The 16,857-nt window shown below is 35.5% G+C and overlaps 1 protein-coding gene across 30 annotated transcripts in view; it reads left to right on the top strand.

Moving 5' to 3' along the window:
- PEX5L (peroxisomal biogenesis factor 5 like) overlaps positions 1 to 16,857 on the top strand; it is a 782,439-nt gene that overhangs the window by 650,301 nt on the left and 115,281 nt on the right. For 11 of the 30 annotated variants that reach the window (XM_021071223.2, XM_021071222.2, XM_084990381.1 and 8 more), the window contains one exon: positions 11,208 to 11,312. The exons of 10 other annotated variants lie outside the window; for them this stretch is intronic. In XM_021071223.2, coding sequence (XP_020926882.1) covers positions 11,208 to 11,312 — 105 coding nt within the window. Of the gene's footprint in view, positions 1 to 8,851; positions 8,918 to 11,207; positions 11,313 to 16,857 lie in introns of all 30 variants that reach the window. 9 more of the 30 variants (XM_084990388.1, XM_021071219.2, XM_084990383.1 and 6 more) reach the window with 1 other exon arrangement.

The raw sequence follows: 16,857 nt of genomic DNA, 5'->3' as shown, positions 1-16,857 counted from the left end.
TTGATCATCACAAAATGCCTGCAGTCAGGGAGGCATTTATTAATACCAGTCTCATGCTCCAACTTAGAGAAAACTAAGCCCTCTTTTCAAGAAGTTCCAAACTATAATTTGTGATCATGTGACTAAATGCTCAATTCAGTTCAAGAACACACAGCTCCTGTTGGCACTGGCTGACCACTCCAAGCATAATCTTCATTTGAATCTCTTTTAAGCAACGTTCCCTGACAAGTAGGTCATAGCCCCTGATGGGATATCACCGTAGAGGCCAATTTTGGCCACCAAGGTTCAGAATTTCTAGTTTTCAATATCTATGAAGTCCTTTAGATCAGATTAGAAATCACAAAAGGAGTGAATTGAGAAGGCTTAAAATAGACCTGTAACTCAATAGTCTTTGGATGTTCCTAAAAAGTTTACTAAGGTACAAACGTAAGGTTACTTTGTAATCATGGGTAGTTGTTTCATTACTGTATTAGTTTACCAGGGCTTCCATAACAATGTCCCACAGACTGGGTGGTTTAAACAGTATAAATTTATTTGCTCTTAGATCTGAAGACTAGAATTCTGAGACTGAGGTGTCAGAAGGAATGGCTTCTTCTGAAGCCTCCCTTCTTGGCTTATAGAGGACTGCCTTCTCCCCCTGTCTTCATATAGTCTTTCTTCTGTGTCCTAATTTCTGTGTCCCAATACCAGTCAGATTAGGGCCTACTGTAATACTTTGTTTTAACTTAATCCCAACTTTAATAAAGACCCTATATCCAAACACAGGTACATTCTAAGCTACTGGGAGATAAACCTTCAACATATGAATGGGAGGTGGTGTCTCAAGCCAGTCCATAATAGTTACTAATCTCAGCTCATTAGAAACTGATTTCTCATTAGCCCGAATGGCTAGAATTAGCATCCCAGTCTTGCTTCTGATGCCTGATTTCCATGCCTTATTAGTCCCTTTTGATTTAGGTCATCGCAATCCTGGCCTTTGCTTGTTGGCTACAGAGACAGACTTCCTCCTAATTTGCATATGGATAAGACCTCTTATCCATATTGTGAATGTTCTCTGCCTCTGTTGCTGTCATGGTAGTCTCTTTACACCTATTTTTCAGTTGTTTGCTCCTCTTACGTTTCCCATGGCTTCTAAATCCAAGCTTATTACAGTGTTCTACAGTAGCCCAAAACTGGAAACAACTCAAATGTCCATCTACAGTTCAGTGGATAAATTGTGGTATAGTCAGATGATGAAATACTATGCAGTGAAGCAAATATAGTAACTATTGCTACTTACTCCATGGATAAATCTAACAAACATAATATTGCATCTTTTGCTACCTACTTCATAAGGACACTTAGGCCACAGAGTCCATGAGCTCAGCAGCAACAATTCAGAGTCAATATTTATTGAGTACCTACAAGGCTCTAGGCATTACGGAAGTGCTTCATAGCTACTCTTATTTAATTCTCTCAAATTTATGAAGTAGATAGCGTTTCTATCCTATTTGTAGAAGGTGAAATGAAGCCTCAGAGAGAAAAATTTATAAAAGGCAGAGCTGGGATTGAAACTCCTATCTTCCGACTCCAGTCCTGGTATTTGGTGCCACCAAGCCACATGGCCATCTCTCCCTTCCACTAAGCATGGAAGCTGCACTGACTCCATTAGCTATTACTCACTGGCCGCACAGTAACTGGTGCTTACCACTTTAGGGTCTCTCCATACTTTCCCTAACTCCTCTCCATAGAGTAAGAAAGACTTGATCCTTTTAAGGAACCAGAAGGCATTAGGGAGGATCTGACTCACACATTGCCAATGACCTCACAGGATGATCAAGAGAAGCAGAGATGTCAGAGCCTGATCCAGAATTTTAGAATAGAAATGCCCAAAGCCTCGGCTTCTTTCTTAGAGCTGTTTCAGGGAAGTCGGGCAGATGGAGTACCTTAACTGAGAACTTCTTGGCTAGTAGCTTGTGAATTTAGCCTGATTTCTGTAATTTAGTTTTCCTAAGTTATATCAACAAAACCAGGGCATTTGGTGACTGGAGAACAAGCTGGTAAAAACACTTACACCTGCCAGAAAATGAGAAAAGCCACAAAGAAGGCTACCAAATAGACTCCAAGTCCACAACTCATTCATAAATTAGAATTTGCCTAAAAATGTTCATAATGGGTAATTCAGTTTCACTACTTACTAGTCTTCCTCTAGAAAGAAAATGAACAGAGTGTAACTCTACCTTCTGATATCTGTATAAATTTGCTATCTCATGTTCAAACATTTGGTAACAATATATTTACCATATACTCTTTACATCTTTTTTGGCCATCCCATGGCATATGGAGTTCCCCAGACAGTGACCAGATCTGAGCTATGGCTGTGGCAATGCCATAATCTTAACCCACTGTTCTGGGCAAGGAGTCAAACCGGTGTCTCAGCACTCCAGAGATGCCACAGATCCCATTGCACCACAGCGGGAACTCCTCCATTTAAGGATCAATTTCTTTGCTGTAAGATAATGATAGTAAACATTTAAAGGCCTCCAATTTGGTAGGGAGATGGCATTCTTTCTTGAAACTTATTTTTTTTTTTTTTACTTGATACACAGATTTTACTTACCAGGGGCAAGGATTTGGGGGATGCATCTAATCACTGATTAAGAAAATTTTCCCAGGAGCTCCCGCCATGGCACAACAGGATCAGCAGCATCTTGGGAGCTCTGGGAGTTGGGTTTGATCCCTGGCCCAACACAGTGGGTTAAGGATCTGGCATTGACCAGCTGAGGCTTAGTTAACAGCTTGGCTTGGATCTGATCCCTGGCTTGGGAGCTCCCACATGCCAAGGGGCGGCCAAAAAAAAAAGGAAAAGTTTTCCAGATGATCAAATCAATTTAAGGAAACTGTTTCATGGTCTTGACCACATATTTACCTACAGGGATTCATATTTATTATGTTTTCTTTGGAAAACTTTTCAGTGAAGAATATGTGGGGAAGGGAGTTCCCACTGTGGCACAGAGGAAACGAATCCAGACTAGTATCCATAAGGATGTGGGTTCCAAACTCTGGCCTCACTCAGTGGGTCAGGGATTCTGCATTGTCGTGAGCCATAGGTTGTGGACACAGCTCAGATCCCTCATTGCTGTGGCTATGGTGTAGGCAGGCAGCTGCAGCTCTGATTCAACCCCTAGCCTAGGAAATTCCATATGCCATGGGTGCAACCCTAAAAAGCAAAAAAAAAAAAAAAATGTAGGGAAGACAGGAATGATAAAGAAACCAAATTTTTGTACATGGTTCTTCTCCAGTTTTCTTATCCCCAGTCTTTCTCATTCTGCTATCTTGTATGCTCCACCAGCTTGGCTACCTGCCAACACTTAGAAACCCCAGACCTCAATACTTTTCCTAACTCCTCCCAGAAAGAGGCCATGTCTCACCTTCCTCTGTGCTCAAAACACCACTGATTCAGCAGTGCTTAAGCATCTATCCATACTGGTGATGAATGATTCTCTTAACATCTTAGAGTGTTGGACAGCCATCCATTTATGCAAGTAAAATACAAGCAGTCTGGAGTACTTGTATTTGGGAGGGTATTTTTTTGAAAAGAAAAAGAAATAACAAAATAATCTTTAGGACTTTGGGTTGTCAGTCATTTTCCTTTTACGTAAAATTAACTCCCCCAAAATGACCATTTTACAAATCATCTGAGATATTTAACAAGGAATTGAAAATAACAAGAGTAACCCTTTAATTACAATAACAGTTTTTTGGTTACATAAAACATAATCATCAAGTTCATATAATCATCAAAATCTCTCAAACATAAGTATATCTATATAAGTGTAAATAATAAATTTTGGGATTTATCAAACCAAAAAGGAAAACTTACCACCACATTCTGCAGTTACTTATTAATTACCAGATATGCATTATGTATATCATTCTCAACATAAAGCTGAACAAGGTCAAAAGAAAGCAATATTTTTTAAACCAGACCACCCTGCATAGCAAAAGTTGCTTGCAGATGCATAATAGTCAATATTAACGTGAAATAGCTTCCAAGTAATTTACAGTCACATAATCAGAGTAAGCATGCTAATAAAATTTCACTAATTCAGAATGGTTATAGATGAATGAGAACTGAATGTTGTGACTTTGAGCATTTGTCAGAAAAGCTTGCTAAGTAAACATAGTAAATAACCTGGGGACAAGGTGGGAGTGAGATGGAGAATGTTTAACCTTCTCTGGAGAACAAATGGTAAACTATGGACAAATGGATCTTGTTAATTAAAAAGAAGTCTTATCTGTTCTTCAGAGATAATTCTAAGTATCTTTACTTGATGATGCTTTATTAACTTTAATGAATTTTTATTTAGATACTTGAAATTATTTAATTTCTTTAAATGTCTAATTAAGACTTTTTATGGAATACCAAATCACCTTTTGTCAAAGTTGGGCATGTTATATGATTTCAGTATCTTAAATAATTTGAAAATGGTATTTCATACTTACTTGTACTTACTGAGTAAACTTGAGTGTCTATCACTATATCAAATAACGCAAAATGTTTCAAAAGAAACAAGCACAATCTTTGCTCACACAAGGCAGTTTCATTGACGAGACACAGTCATGGAACATCTTACAAAATAAAGGATTATAATAAGGTTCCTGGGAGGAGCTTAATCTGCATGCACAGCTCGGGAATTTTGGATACCTGTACCAGGCAGTTCTGTTCCTCAGGTGACCCACTGTGTAATTAGAAAAAATGACAAGGAGTGCTTGGAACTAACTGGTGACTCTGGTCATTGAGGGCTGATTTTTTTTTTTTTTTTTTTTTGATAAAAGTAGAGATAGAGGTTGATTCAACTTCCTCAGAAGTGCTCCTGGATGGTCAGGAACACACCTTGAGGCAGGAGAGACTAAAGTGCTCAGGCCTACTTTCTGGAGGAGAAACCACAGAGTTACATCGGTTTTGCACACCAGTTTTCTGCTTCAGGACTGTATGTTCCAGGCTTTCAGAGTGTGTTTTAAGTGCTGTAAGATGAAAGCTACTGATTGGGCACCCATTAAGATTTGTGAGTGCTGTTAAGAGAGACTCCTTGAATGCTAACAAAAATAGTGAGAGCACAGCAGTGACAAGGAGGGCCTGTTAGAGCAGGAACAGCCATGATGCAAGTACTGAAGGGGTGGTGGAGGCAGCCCAAATGGACCATGTGGAGGTGACCGAGAGAGCAGCTCCAGGGACAGCACAGCAGCCCCAGGGACACCACACTGCCTGTTGAGAAGACACTAACCCGGGGTCAACTTATGTACCAGTCACCACACATACACATACCACATACAAAAAGTGCCGAATAGCATATAACAAAAACCGAGGGCATGGATGTTCTATAGTAAAATTTTATTAGAATCACTCCTCATTCATCTCAGAAGACTTCACAGGAAAGAGGATGGTTTAGAGAATCATCTGGAAACAAAACAACACTGAAGGGAAAAAAAGGACAATAAGAGAGAAAGATATGGAGAATCAACTAGATTCTCTCCTTTTAAATACCATGTGTCATTATTTTAAATAGAGAGGCATCAATTTCTTTACTCCAACTTGACTACCCTTATTAAGGAATCAGAAATCACATTATTTCCAGTAATAAACAGACCACTGAACCAATGGTGAATTTGTTATGATTTATGAATTTGACATATGAATCTAATTAGGACAGAATTCTGTCCATGCTTCCCAACTGTTTACATCTAGATCTGTGCCTCCTTTGGAATGTTTAGAAACAAGGGATGATTGGAGTTCCCATTGTGGCTCAGCGGAAACGAATCTGACTAGCATCCATGAGGATGCAGGTTCAATCCCTGGCCTTGCTCAGTGAGTTAAGGATCTGGCATTGCCATGAGCTGTGGTGTAGGTCACAGATGCCTCTTGGATCCTGCGTTGCTGTGGCTGTGGTGTAGGCCAGCCACTACAGCTCCAATTCGACCCCTAGCCTAGGAACCTCCATATGCTGTGGGTACAGTCCTAAAAAGACAAAAAAAGAAACAAGGAATGATCAGTATGCTCAGATTTAGTTCTATTTGTACCACCTTTAAAATATACAAAACATTCTGTTGGGGGAAAATGAGTTAAATGTTACTGTGATAGAACCAGCATGGTTTGAACACTGCTATGTGTTGGGACAAATCTATAGCACACTTAACTAGGATATGCAGAGATGGCCAGCATTCAGGGAACATTGCTCTGACATTTTCCAGTATTTGAAGAAAAGCTTGAAGAGAGCATGACACTTACCATGACATTTACCTTCCCTAGTGCAGGATTATCTTGGCTCTGCACATGAGAGACAAGAATAGCCATCAGAAATTAGCCCTTTTGTGGCCAGTTTTCAGCAGATACGTATAAGACCAGGGTCCAGAATTTATGAGATATGTAATTTTTTAGCATATACAATACTGAATACCATTTCATTTCAAACAATGTTGCTAAAATGGTCTAAATGGCAGATATTTGCTTACATGTATTTATACATAAAGAAATATATGTAGTACATTCATAGTTGTAAACTTGATTGTAGTTTGTCTATCCTTAAAATATTCATCCTAAAAAAACTGTTTAATATCTAATATCGGAAATATAAATTTTGGGTGGAAAAAGAGTGAAAATGTTAAGGCTGCTGTTTTTATTTTCTTGTTTCTGCTTTTTCTCAGTTTTTGGCAACAGCATATATTAAATTTATAATCAGAACAAAAGGAAGACTATTTTTTAAATTCATATAGCAGCTAATTTAGGATTAGCAGAGATACCTAGTATTGTATCTTTTACTTTTCCCCTAATTTAATGTATATACATTTCTTTTGTTTAATATCTCTGATAAAGAAACTGTGTTATTGTTGATAGATTAAAAATAATAAAAATTTTTAAGTTACAAACTCCATAGTAGCAGTAATAGAATCTGTCACTAGATAATTGCTTATGAACAGACTGTATAACCATGAAATTAATTAATTTCATGTACCCAAAATGGATCTCAGGAAAATCCTAGTAAAGATGGGATTTAATAGCATGGAATTAGCATTTAGTAAGAATTAGAGAGATGCTAAAGCTTATAGGCCTGTAATATCTACAGAATAGGAAAAAAAAAGTTTGTACATGAAATGCTTTGGCTCATTTTCCATGGAGATAAAAGAAACAAAACATTTTGTTAGAAATGTGCTCATGGGTGAAGTTTTGGGTGTCAGACTCTTATTGACTACTGCAGACTGAAGAAAACGTTTCTCCAAAATGTCTGCTGAGATCCACATTTTGCAGTTATACGGAGAAGTGGTTGCTGCCCCAAATTGAATGGGACCACTGAAACACCCTGCATTTAGGGCAGTATGTGAGGATGTCTGGGAGAGCCCCTGGCCTCACAGAGACCAATGGAGAAAGAACAGTGTGGTGGAGAAGGATGCACACAGACCGAGAGGTGGGTCTGGGTTCCTGTCCTGGCTTAACTTTGAAGCCTTGACCAAATCATCTCTGAGTTTCAAAGCCCAGAAGTGTCTAGCAAAGATGATAATACAGGCAGAGCTCTCATGAGATCAAATTAGTAAAAAACTGTAAAACACCTCGCAGAATTCTCATCCCACAGTAGCTTCTCCAAATAGTTTAGATCCTTTCCCTGTGGGACAGACTTGCAATCAATACCTTCACAACTGAAGATTATCTGATAGCTTCATAGCCTGATAACCAGCCGGAAAGGTTCTGTGACTTCCAATACTTTCTACTCTATTCCTTATATTCTGTTAAAAAAAAAAAATTGTGTTTTCTTAATAAATATTAATGTCCCTTGCTATACTCCCTGTGTTTCATTCATTTATGCCTGGACGTATGATAGAAATTAATTAAAAAGACCATTCCCAAGAATAAGAGTTTGTTAGAAAAGCTATTGTTTTATATATTGCATTTGTGGAGAAAAAACAACAAAAGAAACTTTAAAAAATCAAAGAATTCTCTACAGCAAATCACCAAAAAGGAGACATTTCCCCTTATGCTAATATTGTTTTCCCAGCAGTCAAAAATATCTCAAGAGATTCAATAAGGAGATGGAAAAAGGTGATTTTGAAGTATTATTTGAAAAGAAATAGGCTGAAATAATTGCTGGAGGGTGTCATGATGTGATAATCAACTCATAAAGTTTCACTGTGCTTTTCTCTTAAGGATAGAATAATGTAGAAGCATACTGGCTCAATGTAATCTAAATCCATTCATATGCTTGAGTGCTTGAGTCAGGATGTATTTCCTTTTTGCTATCTTCATGTTGTTCCAAATAACAGATTAATATTGACCTTTTGGTATACTTGTATTTAGAAAATTGAGCTTGAAGTTTGGGTAATTACGTGTATGTATTTCTCACAATGTTTTAAGCCACTGAATTCAAAAAAGGGGAAAAAAAAACAAAAACAAAAACCTGCATAGTTGTATTACTGTCAGCCCTGCAGAACTGCTGATAAGCCATGATAAGCCAAGTTGTATAGTTTTATGAATTGCCAAATCAATAATCAGCCAGGTTCTGAATTCTAGAAGCATTATCCCACAAGATAAATGGACAAGTCAGAATTAACATGGCTTGATTTTAAGGTACCAAGTGGAAGTGGTAATTCAACCCAGGGAAAATCTTGCTTTAATAAATGAGCGCATTCATGTGATCTGGCAGTGGTTTTAGATGCTTTATATGGAACCATGGAGATGTCATGTGGCGGACCTTCCTGCTCTGTTCTTGGACTGTATCACACTTGTAAAACAGCGAAGCTCATGGGGTACTAACTCAAAAACAGGCTGTAAAGAAATAAAGTTGCTAGCAGGCACTAACCTGGGTGTCATGACTCTTTTCAGGTAGTAGGTGTAACCTTGAAGAAAAAGTGGCACTGTCTTCAAAAAAGTGACCTGACCCTGGCTTTGGTGGGTTTTTCTGCAAGAAATAAAAAGCACCGCATGTGTTTATTATACATCCTTTCTAGCTGACCACTGCTTTGTTCTAGAGTTCAGCATGAAAGGACTAATTTTTGTTTTGTTTTATTTTTGTTTTAGTGAAATGGCATGTCCGTTGCTAATTCTAGCTATTATAGTTGCACATGTGAAAAATAACCTATATGTAGTTCATAGATTGGTAGCATTTCAAATAAATGGTATAATGAAAAATTGACCTGAAATTTTTTGAGATGCTTATCAATTGACACTTTTTTTCTTAGCCCAAGGAGTCTGAATTATTATTTTTTTAATTATTTTTGTAACATTAGATATGTTTTTTTAAATATATTAGGAATTTAAATATAAGCATGCCACTTTGTTACTGCTGTATTATTAAATTTCTTGGAGCATGGAAAGAATTCTTCACAAATGATTTTGCTCTTTTGAAAAAAGTAAGCTGCAAAAATAATTGTGAAATTATATTTAGTCTCTAAATGAGTGTAGCTTATAAGGGTATCTGAGCGTATAGTATGTATTTGTTTCATCCAAATAATTTTTATATTTCGGAAAAAAATGTCAAATAGTTCAACAGTGCCATAATAAATCTTTTCTCAGAATTCAGAATTGTATGTATCTCTATTTTAGTAAGTTGACATTGCTTCTGTACAGGAAAAAACTGAAATCGTTATGCACCCCAATTCATTATGCAATGAACCATTATTTCCCTTTGTTCTTCCAGAAGTTAGTTAATCTAAGCATTATGCCCATATAAACTTGTCAGAACACATATGAAAACTATTACTGTCATATCTGCTAAATAAAATCTCTAATAGTTGCTATTTCATCATAGATATATCATCATTTAATAATGCTAGTTCTTAAGTTAAAACCAAAGAAACAAACTTTCAGCATTCTAAAGAGATTCACACATCTTTAAATGTAGTTGTTATACAGAAAGTTCTTCTTTGTTACAGTAAATAAAAGCTGCCACTTGTTAATTTTAGAAAGGCAAGGCCTGAGAACATGGACAATATTTTGTTTCCTAGAGTGCACCTACCTTCTAAACACTTAAAGCCCTGTGCAAACCAAAGATAATAATGTGGTTCTATACTTTTTTGTTGCATAGAAACTATCAGGATTTATTAACCTCCAGAGTTAATATTGACCCTAGCTCTTAAATCCTTTTTGGACAACAGACCCCATATGTCCATTTTTGTTTCTTTGCCTCTGATATCTCTGTATGCCACATTTGTATTTTAAGTAGATTTATGACCATCATATGTGCACTTAGTATAAAATGGTTTTCTCCAGGGAGGCTCTCCCCAGAGACCAAAGAAAATAGAAGTTTTTCTTTTTAAAGTGTTTAAAAATTATTTAATTTTTACATAGTATGACATATTGCTATTTGGGCTGGGAAGATGATATTTTGGTTTTTGTTTTTCCCATATGACATATCCGCTCTCAAAAACTTAATAATCTGGTAAACTAAAACCACAGAAAGCCAGTATGCCCTTTTATAGTCATAATTATGCTTGCATGAGACCAAAAAATATAGTTATCTGTTTATCAGTGCCTCAGTTACTAATCATCCTTTACTTACATCTAGATGGATGAAGTTCTCCAATTAAAACACATTTCTAAACTCTATTAAAATGCTTTGATCTCAAGAAGAACATGGAAAGTTGCAAATCTTTTTTCATACTACCTCCACAAAATAAACAAGCTGGGTGAATTCCTGTGAAATAAGGCCACTGGAAAATTTTTAGAGGTTTCATGATGCATTTATTCTTTGTGCCTAATCCACTCAAAAATGACAGACTCCAGAGACCACCCAGCAAAAGCCCTCTGTGGGAGTGAAAGACCCTGATCTTAATCCCTATCCCAAACACCTGTCATTCAAAACATTTAGGGCCTATGTAGGAATAATTTATAAATGAACGTTAACAGGCAATCCATTGTGTTTTTAAATTGATACGGTAAAAATTTTGTCATGTCATGTAAATTGCCTTAAAATATATTATACATATAAAATACTATGTTAAAATTAAATAATATAATATGTCAGCTGTAAAGGTGAAAAAGTAGCTAACTAAAAAGTTCACAAATAATCTTTTTTCAGATTTTGTGTGTTTTCTCCTCAGCCAAAAGCCTCAAGATTCACTCGCAGCAGCCTACCTCTTCTTTTATGTTGGATTGCTCTTTAAACATTAGAATATCTTGTGATAAATAATAAGTTAAAGATTTCTCCTGACACAAGTCATTGTTGATTTCACTGTTATAGGGAAAAGGCTCTAGGGCGGCAGATAAGGCTGTTGCCATGGTGATGAAGGAGATACCGAGGGAGGAGTCTGCTGAAGAAAAGCCCCTCCTTACTATGACATCACAGGTGGGCAGACCCTTAGAAGGTTCCTGTAGGAAGCTGACATATGTTAATATATCAGACATTGTGATTTTTTAACTAGAAAAAAAAACATTAACTCGATCCAATTTTTAAAAAACACAGTTTCAATGAAACAATTATTCAATATAAAATGAAAACCAAAATTGCTTTTAAAAAAAGGAAAATTCCATCATTTAGTTACTTATTCGTTGATAGTAATTTTCATTACTCAACTTTAGTTTAAAAAAGAAAAAGAAAATGTACGTGCAAGTAAACATGTTGCTTCTTTATAAAGGAGTCTTGTTAACAACTTTGGGAAAGAAATAACAATTCAGCTAATGGTACATTTGAAAAATAACAACCAAAAAAAAAAGAAGAAGAAAGAAAGAAAATCAAATTCCTATGAATAAATACAACTTATATTGTATACATATGTCAGTTTACCAGTAGAATATCTAAATTTTATTAAATGTTAAATATATTTATGTTGTGACTATGCATACTACATATATGTCTATACATATTTATGTGAATAACTAATTTACAGGAATGAGCCAGAAGTCCCTGAGTCCCCATGCAGAAAATGGCATTTGTGACCCCTCTTCTACTTAGTGACCTTGACAACAAAAAAAATCATCTCTATTAAAAGCACATGAGAGCCATTTTCAGCATTTATTTTAACAAGTGTAGAAAAAAGTTTGCATTTGTATGCAAAGACACGCTGAGACTGAATCCTGTATGTCCTCAGGGACTTTTGAAACACCCTGTAAAATTCACATACATATGTATAATATACTCTCATCACCACTCTGTGGAACTATCAGTTTTAAATTCTTAAATGCAAAATATTTTTACTTGCATTTATCTTATAATTTAGATTAGATTATTATCTTAAACATTTTTTCCCGTAATGCAATAGTAAATGCAGTGATTCAGTTCTAATTATATGAACATGTCTAGAATTAGAAAAATGTCCATTTAAATTTCTTATGAAAGGCATTCATAGCAAAAGCTAAATTATGGCAACTTATTTTGAGAATATCATCAGATCACATCCCCAGCTGCTGCCAACATGTGGGGGTTTATTTCATTTTAAACATTGTGTTGTAAGTAATGAAAATTATAACAACATATAACATCAAAATTGAATAATAAAAAAGTTATTAAAGATTCCCAGGACTTTGGGATAAATCTTATGTTGTGAGGTTTTTTTGGAGGTTTTTTGTTTGTTTTTTTAATGCAAAACAAGAGATGCTCCTCCCAATGACACATAGCAATAGTTGTAAAGGAATTTGCTTGATATTTATCAAGGACTGCATTCTTTATTCAGTTTACAAAGCAAAATATACACAATTTTACATTGGCCTCCTGTCCTTTGCAGAATCCATTTCCAAAATATACAGTCCACAGTTCCTCAGGTGAATGCTATGAGAGGTGAGAACTGCTTGGAGTTCTCAGCTAATGGCAGAGCCATGTACATCAGTAGATAAGACCTACCCAAATTTGCAATTGACATAGTTGTAACATATCATTTCAGGACGTCACAATTCAGGACAGGCTCTAGTGCCCAAAATGCTTTTTCTTCAAAACCATGCACTGCTGTGTGCTTTCCAGAAATCCTTTTCAAATGTCCAAAATTACCACTTTAACCTAAACTTGAATTTAAATTTAATGCAAAATAATATTTTTTATTTTTTTAGTTAGAAAAGAAATTGTGATATTACCGTTTTCTCATACTCAGAACATCTGTGTGTACCAAGTTCCTTCTTTAATCCCTTTCTAATGTTGCATTAACTGTTTTTAAAAACTAGTTACAATTTACTGCATGAAGATGATGTAATGCTTTCTCTGATGCATCATATTCTTTTTGCATCCTGACTAGTTTATGAATCAGCAAATGGAGAGTTCTGATTCATAAAATGCAATGCACCTATAGTGTTGATAATTTTATGGAATTAATCCAGTGACAACCTTGATACAATTATTTCTCAGTCAAATGTGGTTTTATTAGTTAATATACTTTTTCCACTATACACAAGTGGCTTCTTCCCTGCTATGCACCAGTGGCGTGCACAAGCCAAAAAGCAGCAGAATGATCTGAAAAAGTGAGTACTTCTCATGGCAACCACAGCATCCAACCTGTGTACCTATCATACCACATTCTTAATCGTTATCTTGCGTGAATGTATTAGTGTCTTGAAACCTGTCTGTCCCTTGTCTCCTGTAAAGCCCCTATGACATAGTGCTACATTCTGCAGGATACATTGACTCATCTGCATCACTGGTATGTCCATGCCAGCAGCTCATTCATAATTCCAGAAACATCAGAAGCTAATTGCTGCTCTCTCAATAATGTCTTCAGGATAATCATAATTGATAAATACAGAATAAGTCCTTGAAACACTTAGTCCCTACCTTGTTTAGTAACGTTCATTCCACAGATTAAGTGTAGAATAATTTATATTGAAGCATTTTTACATTATGTGATTATTAGGATCACTTAGAGGAGTTTAGCCAAGCATACACCAGTCAAGTCATTTATCGTGCATTGAACAAATTGAACAAAACAGATGAGCTGGCTAAGTGACCTGAACTCAGAAATTGCTGGACCCCTGAGAACTGCTCTTTTTGTTTCAATTAATTATTAATTCTGTGATAAACAATATGGCAAGCCCTTCATAGAAGCTCAAGTTCATGCTGTGCTACACTGTAAGTCAAACAGTATGTAAACAAATGTGCATTGATGAAAGGTTTGAAGGGAAAAAATATGTGAACCATTAAATTTTGGAGGAAACAAAGAGTTCCCAGACCTGAGCTCTTTAATACAGCAGCCACTAGCCATACATGGATACCTCCCAATGATATAGGCTGTAAGTATAAAATATAAACCAGGGAGTTTCTGTCCTGGCTCAGCAGTAATGAATCTGGCTAGTATCCATGAAGATGTAGGTTTGATCCCTGGCCTCATTCAGTGAGTTAAGGATACGGCATGGCCATGAGCTGTGGTGTAGGTTGCAGATGTGGCTCAGATCCCATGTTACTGTGGCTGTGGCGTAGGCCAGCAGCTACAGTTCTGATTCAACCCCAGCCTAGGAACTTCCATATGCTGCTGGTACAGCCCTAAAAATAAATAAATAATAAAATACACATCCAATTTTGAAGATTTAGTCCAAAGAAAAATAATGTGAATTATCATATTAATAGTTTTTTTGTTGATCACATGTTGAAATGATAATACTTGGATATATTAGACTAAATAAAATATGTTATGAAAATTATTTTCGTTAGGAGTCCTTCTGTGGCTCAGCAGGTTAAGGACCCAATGGTGTCACTGCTGCTGCTTAGGTCACTGCTGTGGCATGAATTCAGTCCATGGCCTGGGAACTTTCACGTGCTGCTGGCACAACCAAAAAGAAAAAAATTATTTTCATCTATTTCTTTTCACTGTTTTTAATGTGGCTACTAGAAAATTTTAAATTACCAAGCTTTCATTATATGTCTATTGAACAGTACTATGTTAGGCTGTAAAAGTATTTTTTTTAATCCTGTTTGAAGATAGAATGGAAAACTATCTGCCAGAAGATTGAATATATCATAGAAAAAAGTCCATTCTTTATGAGAATGAAATTACTTTAGTGAATATTTTTCTTTAGTAAGGAAACTTCGGAAATTTTCATTTTAACTACATCCTGTGGTACTCTTTTAGCAAGGTATTAGCCCATTCATTTTTTTTTTGCTACAAAGCACAAAACTCTGTGTTTTGTGCCTTGAAACTTAAAACAATTGTTCCAGACCTCTTCTCGTCAAGGGAATTTTGTTTTGAAAACTCAACCTTAATATCTCAATATTGATTTAATTTTGTGTCTGAGAAAGATAAAAAGAGTAATGTCCTTGATTGGAAAAACATTTGCAAGGCTGCTAAATATAGTCTTGTTTGGGTTTTCTATTACTAACTTGAAACAACTGCTTTGACTATATTCTTCTTCCTACCTTGATGTTAGTACTACCCAAGCTGTAAATGGTAATATTTGTTCATTTCCCCATGAATAGATTCACATTTTATATGCCTAACTATACTGTCAGAAAAATATTTGTAGTCAGTTGATTGACATTTAGATCAAGTCAGAGTTGAAAATTATCATATAGTTATCTTTTACAAGATCCACTAGACCTCATGTATAGAACTGGGAGTTGGGGCAATACCATTAGCATTCTCATAAGAAATTAATTTTGTTGGGAGTTATAGTCACCAAGACTAATATTCAAAGGCTGGATATTTAAGGGATGCGTGATAATGATTTAGCTATCTTGTCTTTTCAATGGATTGAGTCAGTCCACTTAGTTTTAATGTGATCACTATTTGATAGGCTTTGCACACACTTCTAAACTTGGACAGGACTAAGAAAGCCATAAACATGGTTTAAGTATAAAATTATAAACAAAAACCTATTTAACAAATGACACTTTGAATCAACAGAATACAAATAATAAAGGAATTTTCAAAACTCATAAAGATATCTATTAAAAGCATATCTATTTTTATTTATATAGAAACAAAACCTTAATTTTTCTGTTATTTATGAGATAAAAAGGAGTTATATATTTTATAAAATTTTTAAATCAACATCACAAATATGAGATATATGTCAACTGTTTTTTTAACTTATTAGCTTCAATGTATTAACTTTTAAAATTATTCTTGAAGTACTAAAATATTTACAAATAAAAACAGAATATTTTACTTTAAACAGCAGATGGAGATCTTCAATCTGAAGTATAAAATTATAGAATGAGTTATTATCCTTTACAGACTTTGTTTTATTTTCTAAAATGTATTTTGGTTTGAAGTTAGTTCTTATTGATATGTTATCACAAACTTCAGCTCTATATTTTTTTAATGAAGGACCTTAGCAATATATTGTGTAAAGAAAAATAGACTTCAAAACAAGTTATGTTTAATGCGCTGGAGCTTAAGTAGCAGGGAGTATTTAAAAGCAAAATATTTTCATTCATCTTGATTAAAAGTTCTCTTACAGCTTGGGTCATATAATCATTTAATTTTTAACATTCAAATTAAGGATATTCCAAGTTGAACTAAAGCAAATGAATTTTTAGATAGTTTTAAAACAGACAATAATTCATTAAAGCTGGATCATATTGTCGGCATTTTGTTCAACACTAAGCACCGTATTGATATAAAATACTGTGGCTCAGTGGTGAACGAACCCGACTAGTATCCATGAGGACATGGGTTCAATCCCTGGCCTTGCTTATTGGGTTAAGGATCCAGAGATGCCATGAGCTGTGGTGTAGGTCAGAGAGGCAGCTCAGATCCCAAGTTGCTGTGGCTGTGGTATAGGTTGGCAGCTACAGCTTTGATTCAACCACTAGCCTGGGAACCTCCATATGCCATGGGTGAGGCCCTAAAAAGACCAAAAAAAGACAGAAAAAAAAAAAAACCAAATTGGCCACATCAAATGATCAGTCTAAGTCATAGGTAAATTGAAGGCATTTGACTGAATATTTCATTTACAATCTGTGATTATAAGGA

Source organism: Sus scrofa, chromosome 13 (genome assembly GCF_054392235.1).
Source record: "Sus scrofa isolate SSC_HxYL_T2T_F1_AM1 chromosome 13, Sscrofa_HxYL_maternal_Yorkshire_Landrace_v2.0, whole genome shotgun sequence".
Taxonomy (NCBI): domain Eukaryota; kingdom Metazoa; phylum Chordata; class Mammalia; order Artiodactyla; family Suidae; genus Sus; species Sus scrofa.
Note: the sequence above shows the minus strand (reverse complement) of the source record. Positions and strands in the feature narration are given on the sequence as shown.